The sequence below is a fragment of the Oncorhynchus mykiss genome, chromosome 1 (assembly GCF_013265735.2).
Source record: "Oncorhynchus mykiss isolate Arlee chromosome 1, USDA_OmykA_1.1, whole genome shotgun sequence".
Classification (NCBI taxonomy): Eukaryota; Metazoa; Chordata; class Actinopteri; order Salmoniformes; family Salmonidae; genus Oncorhynchus; species Oncorhynchus mykiss.
In genome coordinates this window covers 62,146,354-62,169,006 of record NC_048565.1, presented here as the reverse complement: position 1 = coordinate 62,169,006, position 22,653 = coordinate 62,146,354, and the positions used below count along the sequence as shown (strand labels likewise).

General features: G+C 42.0%; 1 protein-coding gene across 1 annotated transcript; it reads right to left on the bottom strand.

Moving 5' to 3' along the window:
- Positions 1–319: 319 nt before the first annotated feature.
- LOC110526440 (rab11 family-interacting protein 2) lies at positions 320–15,658 on the bottom strand. The gene is made up of 6 exons (XM_021607433.2): positions 15,450–15,658; positions 14,259–14,902; positions 7,433–7,833; positions 6,928–7,297; positions 6,324–6,387; positions 320–3,625 (listed from the first exon to the last, which is right to left on the bottom strand). The coding sequence occupies exons 2-6, from the start codon at positions 14,609–14,611 to the stop codon at positions 3,398–3,400; spliced, it is 1,416 nt and encodes a 471-aa protein (XP_021463108.1). The 5' UTR covers positions 14,612–14,902; positions 15,450–15,658; the 3' UTR covers positions 320–3,397.
- Positions 15,659–22,653: the final 6,995 nt, after the last annotated feature.

Sequence of the window (22,653 nt, the reverse complement as noted above, 5' to 3'; positions counted from 1 at the left end):
GGAAAGCAATTACACTGCTCATTGATGGATCAAAGTGCTAAGGCTAACATTTTAACAAAATAAACAAAGTCAGCCAGCAAATGCATTACTATGTAGCAACACACCTTGATTCTATTTCCTTCAAATAATTCAAACAATTCAAACAAGAATCAGTAAATCTACAAACTGAACCACTTGTACCTAAAGGAATCGGATTTTTCTCTGTAGACAAACAATGACAGATCACAAGTGTAGAACGGATGTCATTCTGACATGTTCGAATTGAGTACACAATATAATGACACAAAAAAAATGTAGAGAATTTGTAGATGGACACCAATTGAATATTAAACATGTTGATAAATTATATTTATTGCACTTACCAGTACCAGTAAAGTAAAGCTAGAACTACTTGACCAATGGTTTATACTTATTTTTGAATGACAATGTATGGGCCTACATTGACTGTAAATAAAGGTCATACAATGCGCTTGGTCCTAAAGACAAATACAGTCATCACGGGTCAGTAACCAGGTTTCCATCCAACCTTTTGATGCGAGTAACAGGCTTGATGGAAACAGAACATTTGTCGGTAAACTTTCCAAATGTCGACAAAACAAAATACGCTAGACAAGGTGGGATCTTTTTGTCTGTGAAATTAATTATGCGAGAAATATCGGAGGAAACTCTTTTATGCGCAAACACTGATATAATAACCATCACACTGAGGTAAACTTGGGAGTCACGCGATGGCACGTGTGGTCCTCCCACTATGACTCGTCGGGAAAGCAAGCAGTTTATTAGGCTACAGATTAGTCACCAATGATTTCATTAGTCTCACTCATATCATATTAAAAACGGCAAACATTTCTCTCCGCCCCATGGCAAAATGTGTAGAATTGCAGCAAACTTGCTTTTAAACTGCAACATTTTCTCTACACCTCATGGCAAAATGTGTAGAATCGCACAAATTTATCTCCGCTGTCAAGAGGGGAGCCACAAATGTTTTGATCGCAGTCAAAGTTGCCCATCCCTGATGTAGGCTGTACCCACACTGGATCTGTGAGCTGTTGGCTAGAGCGCATGTTGCAAAACCAGAGTGGGCACACTCGGTGTATAAAACACACAATTTTTTTCTGAGAGAAAACCATCAGTAGAGTTGAAAATGCGATGGAAACCCATTTAATTGTATTCGGTACATGGGAATTTAACCGCCAAATGTGTTTTTATGTGCATTGCGTCATCACGCAGAGCCTTTTATCCGCAACAAGTCCATTTGATGGAAACATCTCTGGTGGAAAAACATGTATATTGTCTTTATGCAAATTTTTTGAATATTCAAATGAAAATCTGTCGCTAATTGGATGGAAACCTAGCTTATGATAAAAAAATAAATAAACTGAAATAACAAACCCAAAAGCAATGACTTTGGAGTTGATATGATGGACAATGGCAGCTCGTTGAATGAATTCACTTTGGTGTAAACACTGGAGGAGGCTTCAATAGCAGTGTCTTTAGTTTGCCTCCACTCAATTACATTCTGCACCAGCACGATGCCGAGACATTCTATATCAACAAATTGACCAGAGAAAATACAGTGTTCACCTATTTTTTGTTTTGTTTTCACTGGAAGGTCACAAAGTTCGAATGCAGTGTCACATTGTTTTCAGATCTGTGTTTGGATATGCAATGTCTTGAGTAAGAATTCAGTAGTGCTTAGTACCTACCCTCATAAGACTAACTTTAAATAATAACATTTTGTACAAAGATGGCAAATGTCAAGAGAGAGGTCCAAACCATCCTAATGCCAAAAGGCTCAGATCAATGTCACAGACAGGCGGATAACATTGTATTCACACCTCCAGTATATCAACACAATCCTTGCCTACAGTAAGAGGCGTGTAAAGGGCCGATTGGCTGAGTGAGAGTTTGTGTCATAATCCTGCATCTTGGTCTGAAGTGTAAACAGTCATTACAGCTCTATTCAAATTAGCACATCAAACCCTATTCAATAAACTATGTACTTTTCTTCTTTTTTTTCTTCTTTTTACACAAGTGTGATAAGTTAACACGCGGTGTTTGGTACATTTTAAGACTTAGGCCATACATATTTTATTAAACATTTAACAGATATATATATATATATATATATATATGTTTTTTTTTAAGTGAGGCGAGTAGCCCCTTTTATTAAAGACATGCTCCGGTATTTTTTTAAACCTCCCACTTTGGGCTGGATATGTCAATGAGTAGTTTATAAATGCATAATCTATAAGCAGAATTACTGTCTTACTTCAATTAGCCATGAAATCCCTAGTTTTTCTTTGTACTGTGCTACACCATTTCCCCCCACATGGGCTAGCCCCCTAGCAGCACGAGTTCAACAAGTTAACTTTAGCACCTCGCCATATGAATGACAGCTAGCAAGATGCACATGATGCACCCACAGCAGAGCGAGAGACATAGGCCATTTTCGGGGACCACTTTTGGCTTGTGAGTGCTACTTTTAGAATGACTATCTAAAAAGTATACAAAAGTACTAGATAATCCTTTGAAAATACTTCAGCAACCTTAGTTCAACACCTAGTGACCTAATCAAGTGATTTTAAGTTATTTTAGTGATTTTAGGGGGGGACATTATTTTGATCAAAACATGCATTTTTTTCAGTAGGACTTAATCTCTTAAAAACATTTTTTAAAGTGAAGTGGGCCATCCGTTAAACATTTAATTACATTTGTATGGCCTTAGTGTTAAAACGCAAATCTAGCTTGATGGTGGTTCCATGTGCACTCAATCGCCTCAGAAGCTGTCTGTGTTTTTCCCCCCATGTTATACGCGTGTGAAAGTGCACAGGTCTATTGTATACACTATTGTGAAAACGTGTACACCTTGAAGAAACTGTCGCGCATGGCATAAACCCACTAGTTTTGTTTCTTATCCCACTGGTCTCTGCTATAAGGTGTCCTGATGGATCTGTGAGACATTGCCATTTCACATTCTTTCAATTCGGCTGAATATGGAAAACAAAGGAAATGTCATGCAAAGAACAGAGCAAGAGGTATAATAACAAAAAAAGGATGAGTTGATCACTATACAACAACTGATTCACAGGTTAGTATTTCTATAATTATGGGAAAGCCATGGGGTTTGTTAAAATGCAAGTCAAAATGTCAGATATTTATGTAGTCGGGTGTACTTCACTCCCCAATAAAATTGTTGGGGAAACTGGTGTACACTCAAATCAAAGCATGCAAAACCTATTCAAATAAAAATTCAAAAAATAAAATGGTGATTTGGCATAGGTCAATCCCCTTCTCTTCATTTTTGTTCTATACCCACAATACATTTCACAATGGCTAGAATGGGCCCTCAGTGAAACAAGAGCATATCGTTGGGACCCCTAACTCTACCTTGACACTAGTTATTTTTAGAGATTTTCCCCGCTTTCCTCTTGGGCTCGTAGGGTGTCCGTAGGATGCTCGGCGTCTCCTCCATAACGCGCACCAGCAGGTTATCAATGTAGTCTTCCAGTTCACGGATATGGGCGTCCTTCTTTTTCACCACCCCATTCTGCTTGATGAGCTCATGCACCACCTCGTCGAAAGATAAGTTGCTATAGGAAGCCGCGCTCGTCTGCATCGTCTCCTGCGGGTGCAAACCACAGACATTATGATGACGTCAACACTGACGGCGCCATTTACACAAAATAAAAGTGTATTTCTCCAAACGCGTCTTGAGATGCGAGACAATTCCCGAGACAGTTGTTTTCAATGAGTAGTATACAGTACAGATGGTAGGAATAGAAAAAAATAAGCAAAAGGTAAATTAGTGCTAAAAATGATCTAAAGTAAGACAGAAGGTGGGCTAGGCCAGGGAATCCCTCATATTACGGTAGATAGACTGCCTAATTATTATTTTAAATTTGACCTTTATTTAACTAGGCAAGTCAGTTAAGAACAAATTCTTATTTTCAATGACGGCCTAGGTGGGTTAACAGTCTGTTCAGGGACAGAATGACAGATTTGTACCTAGTCAGCTCGGGGATTTGAACTTGCAACCTTTCGGTTACTAGTCGAATGCTCTAACCACTAGGCTACCCTAAAAACGCCACAAACTACGTCATGGCTGCACGTGTTCAGCTCGTATAACCGGGTGGGAATCAGGACTAATTGAGAGGCTGTGATAAGACGTCACTCCACAGGTTTGTTAGCACTGTCGTCGCCATTGCATTTCACTTCAGGTGTTTGATCTGATCAAGTGTTCAATAGTGTTCAACAGAAACTCTGCGATGGCTCGAACAATAAGGAATCCTGTGGCAGGGAATCTGATGTGTTGTTTAAGTATCAGTTCTAGAAAAAAAGAAGAAGCTTTCAACCCCCATTACCTCTTTAAATCTTAAAGCACATTTCCTCTCCTCACAAGCCAGCCTAGGCAGAGACCTTGACCAGCTGGCAGACAAGAGCATCACATTAAAATGAAACCACGCCGCAAACAGTAATTAAGACAACAAAAAAATTGGAAGCTGCCTGGAAACGGCGGAGTGCATATTTCCGGAATAAAAAGGTCAGACTAATGAACAGGAAAAGAAAGATGCAACCAAACTATTTTGGTCGAGTTTGTTCTTTAGAGGACCGGGTGCATCACAGTCTGTGCCGATCCCATTATGGAGGGACGAGAGGAGCTGTGAGCTTCTGTTTTTTTTTAACGAGGTACCATGTTACCGCTTCAACAAATGGACATGGTTCCACCAGGTAGATACAGCAGCAAAGCCATCAACTTGTTTAAAATACTACACTTAAGTCCCCTTCCCCTCCCTGTGCCCAAACCAAGCTGCCATCGCTGTGCGGTGTCTACGACGGGAAGAAGACCAAGTGCCGGACCATATTTACTGTAACTCGTCCTAGTATGAGAAACAAAGAAACTACAAATGTGAGGATCCCTAGAGTTTATGTCCAAACAAAAGAGGACTAAGGCAGGGGATCACACTAAACACGCCGGCACTTTTATTTCCCTTGTTTCCAATGGTATGTGGACATGCTAGGTGTGCTGCGGTCCATCCTAGGTACGCTTCGAGTTATTTTGTTGTCGCTTTCTGGGCAGCCAAAGTTGAAAGTAGCTAAGCAAAGTGCCTCACGTTTTTAGTCAGAGAAAAACAGGTGTTGTTAGTGGGGGTGTATCAACCGCTTACTGGGGAAGTGAATATGTTTTTGGAGACAAAGTGAAAATATGCTGAGAAATAGGCCTTTTGCGCTACCAGAGAAAATGAAGAGCTAGAGACAACCAGTTCCGCTGAGAGACTTTCCTAACATGAATCAAGTTACCAGCTCCGTTTCATTATACCGTATGAGCAATTGTGTCCATTACACACATGCCAAAAAGCCCCAGACATGATATAAAGCTACACAGCCGGGAGCTGTAGTAGCTGGTGACAGAGGCCTGGAAATGACCATGAACTACCAAAGTACTGACAATTTTTCCGCGATCAGTAGTGAGGAGGAGATAAGGCGAGCACACTTGGCATTCTCCAGTTGTCTCATTACTGCTTCTAATGAGCTCTGCTTTGAGAATTTTAAAAGCTCCGTTCTTTAAAATCTCTCACTATCCTTCCCCTCCTCCCTCACTGGTTAATTAGCTAGGGCCTGAATGGAGAGGAAATGGAACTGCCAGTTCATTTCAGCTGGTGCAGAGTATGGAGGGGCACATGTGGTTAAGATAACTCCTCAACACCCACAACGAGAGGTGAGGAAAGCCATTATCAGCATCCGTTTCTCATTTCAACATCACTTTGGAAGCTGCTCTCTTACCATGTTAATACTAATTTTGCAGTGTAATGGCCAGTGACTACTAGAATTAAGCACCATGAGAGCGTTTTATTCTTATTTGTCTTTGGGTGGGGGTGTGACAAAACTAAGGTGGCAAATACCCCCATCCAACCAATGAAAAATCTCATACAGATTTCTCCCCCCAAAAAAGAAAAAAAAAGTGCTCCAATTATGGTCCCAGTACGATATAATAGTACATCACCTGACCTTAGAGCCTGAAACTCACACTGTTTCAAATGATGAGCCGGGTCAGATGATGACCGCTGTTCATTAGTTTAATGACACTCATAGTGAACTGTCAAAGACGGAACAGACAGCAGTTCAGAGACCAACATCACCAGCTGCAATGTCAAGTGAGATCGGGGAGAGCTGCTCAATTAAAAGTCAGTGGTGTTCTGAACCTCAGAACAAGTCCCCCAAAAAACTAGGACTATGCTTTTTGTTCTCTCCCCCCCCCCCCCCCCCCCCTTCATTTTATTTGAGATTAGTTCACAAAAAGTGTACAAGGTATGATCTCTTACATTTTTCTTTCCGTGGTTCTCTCTTGCCTTTCGGATGTCTCCATTAGTGGTGGGATTTTTATCGCTGCAAAACATCCATGCACACTGAATTACAAAATCATCAAAACACATCAAATCATATTTACCTGTGGCTGAGGGTTATATTACCAATAACCTGCCCACCATTTTTTTTACCACCATGTATCATCTGCCTTAACCTAAATTACCACAGAGGTAGTGTATGGTGGCAGCTGTTAAAAGCTACAATAACTTACAGTAACTTTTTGGGCAACCCTACCAAATTCACATAGAAAAGCGAGTTATAGATCTGTCACTCATTGAAAGCAAGTCTAAGACGCATTAGATCTGTTCTATGTGCACTATTTCTATGCTACGGGTTCTTAAGTTTTGTTTTTGCATTTTTTACTTTGGGTTTTTATAGACCAGCTTCAAACAGCTGAAAATACAATAGTTTCGGTTATGAAAAATACATTTCAAAATGACCGTTTCTTATTGGAGGAAGCCCCTACCCGTTTCAGTTTGTTTTCTTCCGTTTAGTGCTTATTAATGAACATGACCCTGGCTTGGATACCAAACATGGTGGTGTGGACGTGAAAAGCTTTACCTTGTATTTTTGTGAGAGAGGAAGGGGTTGGTTGGTTGGGTGTTTCCCTGAGAGTCGCTGCTGAATGGGTTGCTGGAGCGCAGGTCTCCAGAGCTGCCCGAACGCCCCCCGTTGTTGGTCTTGCGTCCCTCCTTCTTCCCGGTCACACGTTCCAGCAGGCTGACCTTCTCCTTCTTCTCCTTTTTCTCCCCTCGGTCCCACAGCTGGCCCTGCTCCCCCTCGAACGGGTTGCGGTTGCGTGGGAGGGTGGCGTACTTCTGCGGCAAGCCGTCGCTGATATGAGTAAAAGGATCACCTTGCCCCTCGCTGTCCTGGTAGCCTGGCACCTCGCCCTGGGAGCGCCTGTGAGGGGCGGCACCACTCTCTTTCTCTGTGAAACACAAACAATTTACCTGAAACATTCATGGAAGCAATACTAATCACAGACAAAGAAAGATGGCACAGGTAGACTAATACAAGTAAATACTAAAATAGGCCTAATACTAGAGGAAGCTGCTGTCCTTACCCAGCTGTTCCATGGAGTTTCTAGAGTCCAGCTTGGGGCGGAAGTGAGTGCCAATGAGGTCAGACATGGAGCGGGCTGCAGAGAGCGTATGGGAGCCGGCCAGTAGGTGTCTCTTGATCTTGGGCTCTGGCTGATGGTCAGAAGCACTGGGTTGGCGAAGGGTCTCCGAGTCACACATGGCGGAGCGGGGCAGGATGGCTGAGGTGGTGTCGGAGAGACCACCGTCGTGCTTGCGCCCCTTCATCTTGTCCTTGAGTTTGGTGAAGGGCGAGCGGGGCTTGTCCTTTATGGAGAGGTCAAACATGCTGGCCGTCATGTTGTTCCTCATGAACTGAATGCTGACCTGGATCTTCCCTCTCTCTTTCCTCTTCTTCCCTGGCCTGGAGTCCAAGGAGTACCAGCTAAAAGAAGGGATGATTATTAGCCATCTGTAAATTGGGTATGTGGCACATTTAAATGAATAGAGGAATAGAAGATTCAAAGATCAAAGAACACATCAGGTGCCATTGTTGGGTGCTAAAACAGTGCATTCTCAACAAGTTAAAAAGAAATGTTTCTATTCTGAATTCATTTAGGTTTGTCATGGCAATGTATTCATTTTTTAAATGAATACATTTTAAACGTGTTTTCCAATATTGGTGTAAAGTGGTTTATAAAAGCAGTGGAAAATATAGGCCTATTATTTAATGCATCTAAACTCTATGCTTTGACATCTTCTTCAAGGTGATATGCTGCATCCATTTTTAGGTGAAAACTATCATTAAAAGGTACAATACAGAAATCTGAGAGTACATACACTGACGTTCAAAAGTTTGGAGTCACTTAGAAATGTCCTTGTTTTTGAAAGAAAAGCAGATTTTTTTTGTCCATTAATTAAAAGAACATCAAATTGATCAGAAATACAGTGTAGACATTGTTAATGTTGTAAATGACTATTGTAGCTGGACATGGATGATTTTTTAAATGGAATCTATATAGGTGAATAGAGGCCCATTATCAGCAACCATCACTCCTGTTTTCCAATGTCACGTTGCATTAGCTAATCCAAGTTTATAATTTTAAAAGGCTTGGCATAGCGTTCATAGCTACGCATGGCATAGCGTTCATTTCCCTGAACAAGAATAGACTGAGGAGTTTCAGAAGAAAGTTTGTTGTTTCTAGCTGTTTTGAGCCTGTAATCGAACCCACAAATGCTGACGCTCCAGATACTCAACTGGTCAGATGAAACCAAAATTGAACTTTTTGGCAACAATGCAAAATGTTATGTTTGGCGTAAAAGCAACACAGCTGAACACACCATCCCCACTGTCAAACATGGTGGTGGCAGCATCATGGTTTGGGCCTGCTTTTCTTCAGCAGGGACAGGGAAGATGGTTAAAATTGATGGGAAGATGGATGGAGCCAAATACAGGACCATTCTGGAAGAAAACCTGATGGAGTCTGCAAAAGACCTGAGACTGGGACGGAGATTTGTCTTCCAACAAGACAATGATCCAAAACATAAAGCAAAATCTACAATGGAATGGTTCAAAAATAAACATATCTATGTGTTAGAATGGCCAAGTCAAAGTCCAGACCTGAATCCAATCGAGAATCTGTGGAAAGAACTGAAAACTGCTGTTCACAAATGCTCTCCATCCAACCTCACTGAGCTCGAGCTGTTTTGCAAGGAGGAATGGGAAAAAATGTCAGTCTCTCGATGTGCAAAACTGATAGAGACATACCCCAAGCGACTTACAGCTGTAATCGCAGCAAAAGGTGGCGCTACAAAGTATTAACTTAAGGGGGCTGAATAATTTTGCACGCCCAATTTTTCAGTTTTTGATTTGTTAAAAAAGTTTGAAATATTCAATAAATGTCGTTCCACTTCATGATTGTGTCCCACTTGTTGTTGATTCTTCACAAAAAAATACAGTTTTATATCTTTATGTTTGAAGCCTGAAATGTGGCAAAAGGTCGCAAAGTTCAAGGGGGCCGAATATTTTCGCAAGGCACTGTACATATTACCTCAATTACCTCGACTAACCGGTGCCCCCGCACATTGACTCTGTACCGGTACCCCCTCTATGTAGCCGCGCCATTGTTATTTTACTGCTGCTGTTTAATTATTTGTTACTTTTGTTTTCTATTTAACACTTACTTCTCTTAAAACTTCTTAAAGCATTGTTGGTTAAGGGCTTGTAAGTAAGCATTTCACTGTAAGGTCTACGGCTGCCGTTTTCGGGGGAATGTGACAAATAAAATGTGATTTGATATGAGGGACAAACATAATTCCCTGCAAACTGTGATGGTCTGAATCTCGAAAAGAATGTTGAATAATATTGTTCGTCGAGGCCACTCTGCTCCTGTTTGTTTAACCTCTTTGCTTCGCCTGCTGGAAGTAATACGATTGATGCCTTCGCTGTGAGAAAAAGGGGCGACATTTGCACAAATCTGGCCTTTGTTCAGAACTGCTATGACAAGCAATTGGGAAATTACAAAGGCAATGGTGCAAGACAACCACGCAACTCATACATGCTAATGAGAATGATGGCTTCTCTGTAGCCTAAGCCTAGTTCATACAAATCAAGGGTATGTTGATTGCAGAAATGTAGAACTAGGAAGAAACCTCACTCAAAATACAAAGTCAACATTTAAACCATCTCTCAAACAGCATAGATGTTCTGGCAAATTCCACAATTCCTTAATGAGCACAACCTCTGACTGTCCAAGCTTTAACCTACTTCTGTCATGGGAAAGGTGGACAGGGATTCTATTTGTTTGCCCTAAACTGTTCTCAGACTGAGTGGCCAAAGAATCGCCATGGCATGGGCCTCTCTTGGTCGAGCTAGCCTAATTCCCATAGTGGTGGTCTCCGTCCTCCGGAGCATGATCTAAGAGCCACACAGCACGCTGCTGAGAGGGGGCCAGCCCTGTACTTCACATGGGTGTCAAGGCCAAGATAAACCTCCCTCTGCCTGGAACCACAATACTCCCACTCTACCCAGACCGCTGGGAAACTCCTCACAATCAACAAACACAGGTGTGCGATAATTAGGGGCTGCCTACTCCGATGTCAAGATGGACTCTCTTCCCCATGCTTGAAAACACAGCGAACAGACACAGCTAGCTAGCAAACCTGGAACTGCTCCAGTATATGGATATGGTAGCACAAGAGTAGGCTTAGGCCTCTGGCTCATTCTATGCAAGTCAGTTGTGTTGATGACTAAATTCCAGTCCATTGACATCTCCACAACAGCTCTGTACTTGAATAACTGCCAACCCTGGAGGTGCATCAGCTCTGGCACCTTAAATAAATACAACCATCAACAGTTGATTATGACATATCGCAATTCACCCCAACTAGCGGGTGAAGAGGAAGTGTGGTAATGTGTTTGCATGATGAAATGTACTGATGGCTAATTGACACCAGATCCTCCTAACTATGTTCCTGTTCCTCTGAGCAGAACGTAGGCTTAGGCTACTCATCATGTAGGCCTAGCTAACTACAACAATTTGTGCAATGGTAATTCTACACAGCCAAAAATAACTTTATGTAGCGGCCTGGATTGGGTGGAGCTGGTATGGTGTTTTTCTCCATACATTCACACCACTGGAAAAACTATTATAATTTGAATCAGAATTAGTAACAAGACATGTCTGGCCAGCTCCACCACATTCATTTAACATAAGCTAATACCCAAAGGGACACACCACAACATTCAGCCGATGTCATGTTCTGCAAATGCCAGTTTACCATCTCAATTCCAGTATAAGGCAAGACTAAGCAAGGACATTTGTTCATTGTGTGATTACTGGAATTGAGGTGGAACAGTTTGCTGTATTAGCACCTACGCTGTGACAAGACACAGAAATAATCTGATAGCACTGCTGTTCTCGCTGGACTAGTTCACCAACTACAAAGACTGCACCCAAGTCAACTCAATTACACCATGAATGGCAGCCTATTCTCAAAAGACCAACCTCTTGATTCATTATCAACAAAGCCCATTTTTTTACGAACCCAATGGCGTAGCCTATGTCACAACAAGACAGATGTACTGGCAACCTCTGTTTGGGGCCCAAACTTTGGGCCTATGCTAAAGTGGCAACGTGGAGGTGGTTTTGAATCTAGGAATCTTTATTCGTACAATTATACCACATAAAAACATGTGGAACGCTGACCACATACTCTATGTGTGTGACCATCCCCCCCCCCCCCCAATATCAGGTGATCTAGGCTAGTCTACCCTACTCTCTGAATCATATACCGAAATAAGGATATGTTCAATGGTATTTCTGCAGTTTAGCCACATGACATGAACGAGACAGTTCTGTAAATCCAACCTCTTTCCTACTCTTTGCTGCTCCTGAAATGTCAAACAGAGAACTAGGGAACCAAAGGCCTAGCACTGTTCAATGTGACTACGGATTCTTTGTGGCCAGTGTGTTTGTGAGTGTGGAGTCGAGAGCAGAGCAGAAGACACATTTCCTATTTAACAGTTGTAAAGTTGTACTGTACTCAGGGTATCTGCAGGGTCCATGAAATTGAATTTAAGACTTTTAAACACCTTTAATGCCACTCGGAATGCAATTTAATACCAATTTTGAGGTCTGTGCACGCCACACACCTGCTAATATTTCCCTCCAGAAATTAGCCCATGTTGGGAAAAAGTTGTATTTTCAGGGCTGGTTCCTTCCCCAAAGGCTATAGCCTACATGGCTCATATTATCAGGCAGGTGTGCTATTTTAGCAACGTGCATTCTCCTGTAGCTTAACGGATTTGTAGCATAGTGGCTAGGCTATAGATGACTGAAGGATGGGGGTGGCTCATCTGCATTTGTTTAGGCTACCCCAATGGGCTAATCATTAGCTAGATCAAACTCTTAAGCATTTAGAATTTTGGCTTCGATACCAATACTAGCTATAATGATACTCGATACCACAAAAAATATCTTAACGTAAAATATACAGCACTGTTACTGTATAAAACAGTGACAACGCTCCATGAAGATGGCTCTATTTTCTTATTTTCTTTTTCTTAAAAGTGCATTGTTGGTTAAGGGCTTGTAAGTAAGCATTTCGCTGTAAGGTTTACAGCGGTTGGATTCAGCGCATGTGACATTTTTTGCTATTGATTTGATTCTGATTTGATCTGGAGAGCTACGCCACTGGGTGTGCAGGTTTTTGATCCAACACTGCTCAAAACACCTGAGTCAGCTCAATAAGGTCCTTCTCTCATTCAGTGAATCAGGTATCAAATGGAGGGCTCTAGACCGTGTTTAAAAAAAGTTTTTTTAAACAATACAAAACATACACATAAAAAACAGCAGCATACAGATGGGCACAAACATCGATGACATTACACCTGCCCAGACCCACCTGCTCACAAACATCGATGACATTATACCTGCCCAGACCCACCTGCTCACAAACATCGATGACATTACACCTGCCCAGACCCACCTGCTCACAAACATCAATGACATTACACCTGCCCAGACCCACCTGCTCACAAACATCAATGACATTACACCTGCCCAGACCCACCTGCTCGCACCCCCATCTCTAGCACCCACATTACTACCCGCCACATGGCCTCAAAGTGCACTATTTTGTCAACCACCTACTCTCAACATTTAGATAATAAAGCATTTGACCTTTCCATTGTCTTAACGATGGAGGATTGGTTGACTTCCAGTTAACTTCTTAGGGCTGAGATCCCGTTAACGGGATCGATATGACAACAGCCAGTGAAAGTGCAAGGCGCCAAATTCAAAACGACAGAAATCTCATCATTAAAATGATCATTGTCTCCAAGATGATTGACGAGAAAAGGATCGTCCAGCCCATTGGGTGTCTCACTGCGCCCTCATGTGCCATGTCTTGAAATAAATATGCAGACAGACGGATTACAATTAAATGTACATTGTAATACTTCTGACAGACAACATTGTAACTCTGCCCATAACATTTGTTTTATAGCATTCCCAGAAGGCATAGATTGAGTCATTGCTAGTTTTACACTTAAGACATGGCTCTGCCGTTGTGCTGTAGAATTTGTGAATGGGTCTCTTGTATAATACATTTTATACATTAGTTTATACTGGATTAAGCCCAAACTTTCGTTAACTGTAATTTCATTACTTATGTTCCAACATTCCATTCATCTTGTGCCAATATCAGTTCTTTTTAAGTCTTGGTTCCAATAGTTCTCTCTTTTCTTTTTTTTCCTAAGAGATTGTTAGTTGGATAGGCTCTCTGCGAGGTTGTATATCTTACCATCATATAAAAATAATTTTCTGACTCAAATAGTATTCCCTCCAGACTGTTCTGATGTTTCAAATCATAATTTCATGATATGAAACTTTTAAGTTGCATGTATTGGAAAATATCTACATTGGTCTGTCCAAAATTGCTTTTTAATTCTATCATGGAAATAAATACATTTCCCTATTACCAAGTCATTTACGGTTTCTATGCCTAGACTGACTTTTTGCAGTGCAAAGACATAAAAAAGTAAGCTAGTTCATCTGAAATGGTGCACAGAGGTAGATAGCTCTAACATCTTGAAAGTGTGCCTCAAGTATTATTTGAAGTTCAATTGTTTTTATTATTTACCACGATGGCATCACTTAAGCAGCAGCGCAACATAACGGAAACACTGTAGTCAGTTCTGTCACATTTAAGACTCTTGAAACAGAATTTAAGACTCAAGGCCTTTAAACCAGATCAATTCATTGAAGATTAAGATTTAAGGACCCACGGACACCCTGTGTACTTTTGTTCCGAAACTTCCTTGAAAGGGAAAAACCTTATTTAGTTTGATTAGTTGGCGATACTTACTCTGTTTTCCTTCGCTCCTTGTTATCAAAAATATCATTGAGATTGATGGTACTCTGGCCCAGGAATTTATCCATCCCCACCAGGGACCTGTGCATCACGATAAGGCATAATTCATAGATTTCTGGATTGCCCTCCAGAAGCAGACCAGGCAGTTCAAAGGCGGCTTCTTCTCTCCACACTGGGTTGAGTGTTTTCTCTGCCACAGATGTTGAGTACTTCTCTTTGCCCAGCTGGATGATAGCGTAGGCGTCGTTGTTGCCATGCTTACCCTTAGCTTGTAGGTCAGTTGCTTGGAGAACAGTGGCTTGGACATGAGTTGGGAACCACGTTTGTGCCTGCTTTGCTAGTGACATGATCAGCTCTGTTTATGTGTGGTTAGTCATTCAAATGTATGTGCAGGTGAATTGACCTTAAAAAGTGATGACAGAGCATGCAAATATTAACAACTTATTTGTAGGGCCATGTTGACTAGTGATATGTAGATGTAGATAACACAGTGCTTTTTGGTCATATATTTACATGTACAGCTAGTAACATCTCAAAAGTCTGCAGCTAACTAATTCCTTCAGTCCATCTTACACACTTGTCTTTTGTGATTAACGTTAACATATCACAAATGTCCAGGCCACTGTAAGGCAAGTCATCTGAAAGCAAAATGGGAGATAAGAGTTACACATTGTAAGAGGTCGTGCAGGTTGACTAGATAACTTATCTACTACAGATGCGCTAGTTAGCTATGATTGAAGCTAAGCAGGCTAGCGAGTTAACAAGCTAAACTGCTGACATCAATCACCATTTCCAGCTTCACTGAAGTAAGCTAAATAACTATGCAGCAGGGCTCTCCAACCCTGTTCCTCGAGAGCAACCGTCCTTTGGGGTTTCGCTCGACCCTAATCTAGCACACCTAGCTAATTCTAATAATTAGCTAACGTTAGCTGATTAATAACTGGGTTGAAGCGAAAACAAACAGAGGGCAGCTTTACAGGAAAGGGGTTGGATAACTCTTGATATACAGCAACACAAAAAAATGCATGTTCTTCAGTTCTATTGCATTTGTCATATTGTGACACACCACCGGTTATTATACAATAATAACGTTGCAACGTAGTAGTAGTATTGATTACTAGACGTTCATTAGATTGAACAGTTGATGTTGGCAAGCTAGCTAAACAAGCTTCCTCACTACTGTACCTCGTCATTTTCTCAAAACTTGTGACATGTTGCCATCCTGTAAATCCACTCGATTGTTGTTGGACATATTTCACAAATAACCAATTGGAAAATGATTTATTGGAGCTTAATTTCGTTATTTTACAGCCTGCTAGCTATCTAGCTGTACCAGCCCAAACTAGCTAACTTCCTGGTTGGTCTACTACATCCGCCACAATCACCGGTGAAAGTTCAAGCTCCTCCTCTGTTGCTGTGGAAACTAAACGTTTCAGGAGCACGAGCCTTATCTTTAACGTGTCAAACAAGTTGTGCCTGCCCTGCGTACACAGTAGACTACACATACTTTGTTCATAACCAGAAAGAATTCTAAACCATGGAAGAAGAATGTGTCTTTTTGAAAAAGCAGGTAAAACATATCCGTGTGATACTCATGTAGGCACAGTATATAGGCACTTGATTCAGTGATACAGTTTTCTAAATTGGGAATGTGTTCATGCTGAAAATGCTAAATGCATGCAAAATTGCTCTGGTTAGAGGAGTGAAGCCTAAGCATATAGTAATTTGCAGTAATTAATTCAAACTAGGAAGGTATAAGGTTGAAATTATGTCTTTATGATTCACACCCCCAAATCTATGCAATGTAAATATCTAGTTGGTTTAGATCCCCTAAAATTAAAGGAGAAAAGGAGGCCCTGGCCAATGGCATTCCATGGGGTTCAAATACCTCCTCCCTCTCACCTGTGAGGTTTGTGGGTGTCTGGGGCGTGGAGGGGAAAGAGGGTGCTCTTGAAAGATGTAAATCACAAGAACATGGGAACTGCTTTGTCTCCTGAGTGGCTGCATGTAGGTGCAGATAAGGGAGTTCATTTGAATGAATATAGACATGCATGTCACCCCACTTGACAAGTACATCTTAACCAAACACACCTGCCTATGTTGGTTTTATCGTCCTGCCATGAAAAGTGCAGTGTGTACATACCACAATCCCAGGGATGGGGCTGGGCCATCCATCACAGAGAGATTATTACTCTTATCTAGAGTGCATCTCTAAATGAAATGCTATGGCTTAGTGAAATATTGGGCTGCAGCCCAATAAAATGGGCTTTAGGCAGATTTAAATAAGGAGGCACCATTTCAACTTTTGTGTCAAGTCTGACTGCGAACACCAGAAAACAGCAGGGGAACCATTGGAGTAAAATGTAAGATGGTGTTCAGAATGATAACGTGTAGTAGGCAACTTGCTAGCAGAAGACAATACACTACAAACATACAGTATAATGTTACACTCAGTATAAGAAACCAATGTTTCTGAGGACGAGGCGACGATCTTCTTGACTTGAAACTCAATACATGTAGGCATATAAACTACATGAATTACCAACTAGCTGCTTTCCCCTGATTGATTCTGTTCTATGTTCATGCTTGCTCCAAGTGTATTATTTATATATATATATATATATATATATATATATATATATATATATATATATATATATATATACAGTGCCTTGCGAAAGTATTCGGCCCCCTTGAACTTTGCGACCTTTTGCCACATTTCAGGCTTCAAACATAAAGATATAAAACTGTATTTTTTTGTGAAGAATCAACAACAAGTGGTACACAATCATGAAGTGGAACGACATTTATTGGATATTTCAAACTTTTTTAACAAATCAAAAACTGAAAAATTGGGCGTGCAAAATTATTCAGCCCCTTTACTTTCAGTGCAGCAAACTCTCTCCAGAAGTTCAGTGAGGATCTCTGAATGATCCAATGTTGACCTAAATGACTAATGATGATAAATACAATCCACCTGTGTGTAATCAAGTCTCCGTATAAATGCACCTGCACTGTGATAGTCTCAGAGGTCCGTTAAAAGCGCAGAGAGCATCATGAAGAACAAGGAACACACCAGGCAGGTCCGAGATACTGTTGTGAAGAAGTTTATATACATACATATACATACATACATACATACATATATATTTCAATTTATTTTCAATATCTTTTCCATTTTTAAATTAAATATACCTTCCGGCAACCCGCCTCACCCAATGTGATACGGATCCGCTATTTTTAGTCCTTATAGCCAGAACCTCCATGAGAAGCTAGACATCAGAAGCTAACAAGCTAATTAGCTACTAGCTGTTTAGTCATTGTCAGCCACTGCTATCGGCCTTTACCTTTTGCACAGACACCAACCGCTTTTAGCCTGGATAATACTTGCCAGCCTACCAGTATCGGACTGTTTTCTCCACTACAACACCGGATTCCTGCCGTAAGCCCTGGACCATTACTCCTGATCATCACAGCTAGCTAGCTCCCGGCTAGCAAACAAAATGACTCCAGCTACAATACCTCTTTTGCCAACTGGCCTTGACCCTTTGTCGACACGGAGCCCCATCGTTCCATCAGGACGGGTCTGCCGACGTAGCTCCATCCTTTGTGCCCTCAACCGGCCTTTGCCGGACGTCATAGCAAACGCTCCTATTAGCCCTGGCCTGCTAACTTTTTATTAAAATTGTATTATTATTAAAAAAATATTAATAAAAATGGAATGCCGTGTCTCCCGCTTGCTAGCGTAGTAACGACCACTCAGCGGCTTCCTTGTTTCATCTACTGCTGTTCACTGGACCCTATGATCACTTGGCTACATAGCTGATGCCTGCTGGACTGTTCATTAATCACGGTACTCCATTTTGTTTATTTTTTGTTTGTCGGCCCCAGCCTCAAACTCAGGCCCTGTGTGTAGTTAACTGACCCTCTCTGCCCATTCATCGCCATTTTACCTCTTGTTGTTGTCTTACCCGTTGTTGTCTTAGCTAGCTCTCCCAATCAACACCTGTGATTGCTTTATGCCTCGCTTTATGCGTCTCTCGAATGTCAATATGCCTTGTATACTGTTGTTTAGGATAGTTATCATTGTTTTAGTTTACTGCGAAGCCCCTTGTCCCACTCAACATGCCTCAGATACCTCCTTTGTCCCACCTCCCACACATGCGGTGACCTCACCCAGCACAACTAGTGCCTCCAGAGATACAATCTCTCTTATCGTCACTCAATTCCTGGGTTTACCTCCACTGTACCCGCACCCTACCATACCCCTGTCTGTACATTATTCCCTGAATCTATCCTACCACGCCCAGAAATCTGCTCCTTTTATTCTCTGTACCCAACGCACTAGACGACCAGTCTATAGCCTTTAGCCATACCCTCATCCTACTCCTCCTCTGTTCCTCGGGTGATGTGGAGGTTAACCCAAGCCCTGCGTGTCTCCAGGCGCTCTCATTTGTTGACTTCTGTAACCGAAAAAGCCTTGGTTTCATGCATGTTAACATCAGAAGCCTCCTCCCTAAGTTTGTTTTACTCACTGCTTTAGCACACTCCGCCAACCCTGATGTCCTTGCCATGTCTGAATCCTGGCTTAGGAAGGCCACCAAAAATTCTGAGATTTCCATCCCCAACTACAACATTTTCCGTCAAGATAAAACTGCCAAAGGGGGATGAGTTGCAGTCTACTGCAGAGATAGCCTGCAAAGTTCTGTCGTACTTTACATGTCTATGCCCAAACAGTTCAAGCTCTAATTTAAAAAATGTATCTCTCCAGAAATAAGTCTCTCACTGTTGCTGCCTGTTATAGATCCCCCTTAGCTCCCAGCTGTGCCCTAGACACCATATGTGAATTCATTGCCCCCCATCCATCTTCAGAGTTTGTTCTGTTGGGTGACCTAAACTGGGATATGCTTAACAAACTGTTATAGACCTATATCGATCCTGCCCTGCCTTTCTAAAGTCTTCGAAAGCCACGTTAATAAACAGATCACTGACCATTTCGAATCCCACCGTACCTTCTCCGCTGTGCAATCCGGTTTCCGAGTTGGTCACCGGTGCACCTCAAGGTCCTAAACGATATCATAACTGCCATCGATAAAAGACAGTACTGTGCAGCCGTCTTCATCGACCTGGCCAAGGCTTTCGACTATGTCAATCACCGTATTCTTATCGGCAGACTCAACAGCCTTGGTTTCTCAAATGACTGCCTCGCCTGGTTCACCAACTACTTCTCAGATAGAGTTCAGTGTGTAAAATTGGAGGGCCTATTGTCCGGACCTCAATTCAGTTCAATTCTCTGGCCGACTCTTTTCTCTGTATATATCAACGATGTCGCTCTTGCTGCGGGTGATTCTCTGATCCACCTCTACGCAGACGACACCATTCTGTATACATCTGGCCCTTCTTTGGACACTGTGTTAACAAACCTCCAAACAAGCTTCAATGCCATACAACAATCCTTCCGTGGCCTCCAACTGCTCTTAAATGCTAGTAAAGCTAAATGCATGCTTTTCAACCGTTCGCTGCCCGCACCCACCCGACTAGAATCACTACTCTGGACAGTTCTGACTTAGAATATGTGGTCAACTACAAATACCTAGGTGTCTGGCTAGACTGTAAACTCTCCTTCCAGACTCATATTAAACATCTCCAATCCAAAATTAAATCTAGAATCAGCTTCCTATTTTGCAACAAAGCCTCCTTCACTCATGCCGCCAAACATACCCTCGTAAAACTGATTATCCTACCGATCCTCGACTTCGGCAATGTAATTTACAAAATAGCCTCCAACACTCTACTCAGCAAATTGGATGCAGTCTATCACAGTGCCATCCGTTTTGTCACCAAAGCCTCATATACCACCCACCACTGCAACCTATATGCTCTCGTCGGCTGGTCCTCGCTACATATTCGTCGCCAGACCCACTGGCTCCAGGTCATCTATAAGTCTTTGTTTGGCAAAGCTCCGCCTTATCTCAGCTCACTGGTCACGATAACACCCACCCGTAGCACGCGCTCCAGCAGGTATATCTTACTGGTCATCCCCAAAGCCAACACCTCTTTGGCTGCCTTTCCTTCCAGTTCTCTGCTGCCAATGACTGGAACGAATTGCAAAAATCGCTTAAATTGGAGACTTATATTTCCCTCACTAACTTTAAACATCAGCTATCTGAGCAGCTAACCGAATGCTGCAGCTGTACATAGCTCATCTGTAAATAGCCCATCGAATCTACCTCCCTCATCCCCATTGTTTTTATTTACTTTTCTGCTCTTTTGCACACCAGTATTTCTACTTGCACATCATCATTTCTACTTGCACATCACATCTGCACATCTATCACTCCCGTGTTAATTTGCTAAATTGTCATTTCTTCGCTACTATGGCCTATTTATTGCCTTACCTCCTCACGCCATCTGCACACACCGTATATAGACTTTTTTTCTACTGTGTTATTTACTGTATGCTAGTTTATTCCATGTGTTACTCTGTGTCGTTGTTTGTGTCGCACTGCTTTGCTTTATCTTGGCCAGGTTGCAGTTGTAAATGAGAACTTGTTCTCAACTAGCCTACCTGGTTAAATAAATAACCCTTTGTCCTTTTCCACATTTTTGTTACGTTACAGCCTTATTCTAACATTTTGTCTCATCGATCTACATATCTCATCGATCTACACACTACCCCATAATCACAAAGCAATAAAAGGATTTGAGATTTTTTTGCAAATGTATAAAAAAAATGAATAATGAAATATCACATTTACATAAGTATTCAGACCGTTTACTCACCTTTGGCAGCGATTACAGCCTTGAGTCTTCTTGGGTATGACGCCACAAGCTTGGCACACCTGTATTTGGGAAGTTTCTCCCATTCTTCTCTGTAGATCCTCTCAAGCTCTGTCAGGTTGGATGTGGAGCGCTGAAGCACAGCTATTTTAGGTCTCTCCAGAGATGTCAAGTCGGGTTCAAGTCCGGGCTCTGGCTGGGCCACTCAAGGACATTCAGAGACTTGTCCTGAAGCCACTCCTGTCCGTAGTCTTGTCTTGGCTGTGTGCTTAAGGTTGTTGTCCTGTTGGAAGGTGAACCTTCGCCCCAGTCTGAGGTCCTGAGCGCTCTGGAGCAGGTTTTCATCAAGGATCTCTGTATTTTTCTCCGTTCATCTTTCCCCTTGATCCTGACTAGTCTCCCAGTCCCTGCCGCTAAAAACATCCCCACAGCATGATGCTGCCACCACCATGCTTCACTGTAGGGATGGTGCCAGGTTTCCTCCAGGCGTGACGCTTGGCATTCAGGCCAAAGTGTTCAATCTTGGTTTCATCAGACCAGGGAATCTTGTTTATCATAGTCTGAGAGTCCTTTAGCTGCCTTTTGGCAAACTCAAAGCGGAATGTCATGTGCCTTTTACTGAGGGGTGGCATCCCTCTGTCCTCTCAACACTAAAGGTCTAATTGGTGGAGTGCTGCAAAGATGGTTGTCCTGGAAGGTTCTCAAATCTCCACAGAGAAACTCTGGAGCTCTGTCAGAGCAGGTTCTTGGTCAACCACTTTACCAAGCCCCTTCTCTTCTTCCCCGATTGCTCAGTTTGGCCAGCCAGACAGCTCTATGAAGAGTTTTGGTGGTTCTAAACGTTTAGATTTAAGAATGGAGCCCATGGGTACCTTCAATGCAGACATTTTTTGGACCCTTCCCCTCCCGAGATCTGTGCCTCAACACAATCCTGTCTCGGATCTCTACGGACAATTCCTTCCACCTCATGGCTTGGTTTTTGCTCTGACATGCACTGTCAACTGTGGGACCTTATATAGACTGGTGTGTGCCTTTCCAAATCAGGTCCAATCAATTGAATTTACCACAGGTGGACTCCAACAAAGTTGTATTAACATTTTAAGGATGATCAATGGAAACAGGATGCACCTGAGCTCAATTTCAAGTCTCATAGCAAATGGTCTGAATACTTATGTAAAGAAGATATTTTTGTTTTACATTTTTGGTTAGTTTTACACAAATGTGTAAATGTGTGTGTAGATTGAGGGTGTGGGAACTATTTAATCCATTTTAGAATAAGGCTGTAACGTAACAACATTTGGAAAAAGTCAAGGGGTCTGAATACTTTCCGAATGCACTGTATGTATATGTGTATATAACACAGCATGTAAGGTGTTGATCCCATGTTTCATGAGTAGAAATTAAAGGTCCCTGAAATTTTCCATGTGCAAAAAAAGCTTATTTCTCTCAAATTTGGTGCACACATTTGTTTACATCTCCGTTAGTGAGCATTTCTCCTTTGCCAAGATAATCCATCCACCTGGCAGGTGTGGCATATCAAGAAGCTGATTAAACAAAATTATCACTACACAGGTGCACCTTGTGCTGGGGACAATAAAAGGCCTCTCTA

Excerpts from the sequence above, each read along its gene's own strand:
- LOC110526440 (XM_021607433.2), bottom strand. The coding sequence starts at position 14,611 with ATGTCACTAGCAAAGCAGGCACAAACGTGGTTCCCAACTCATGTCCAA. Across the intron at positions 7,834-14,258 it reads AAGGAGCGAAGGAAAACAGA|CTGGTACTCCTTGGACTCCA; the intron begins GTAAGTATCGCC and ends CCCTTCTTTTAG. Across the intron at positions 7,298-7,432 it reads AAACTCCATGGAACAGCTGG|AGAAAGAGAGTGGTGCCGCC; the intron begins GTAAGGACAGCA and ends TGTGTTTCACAG.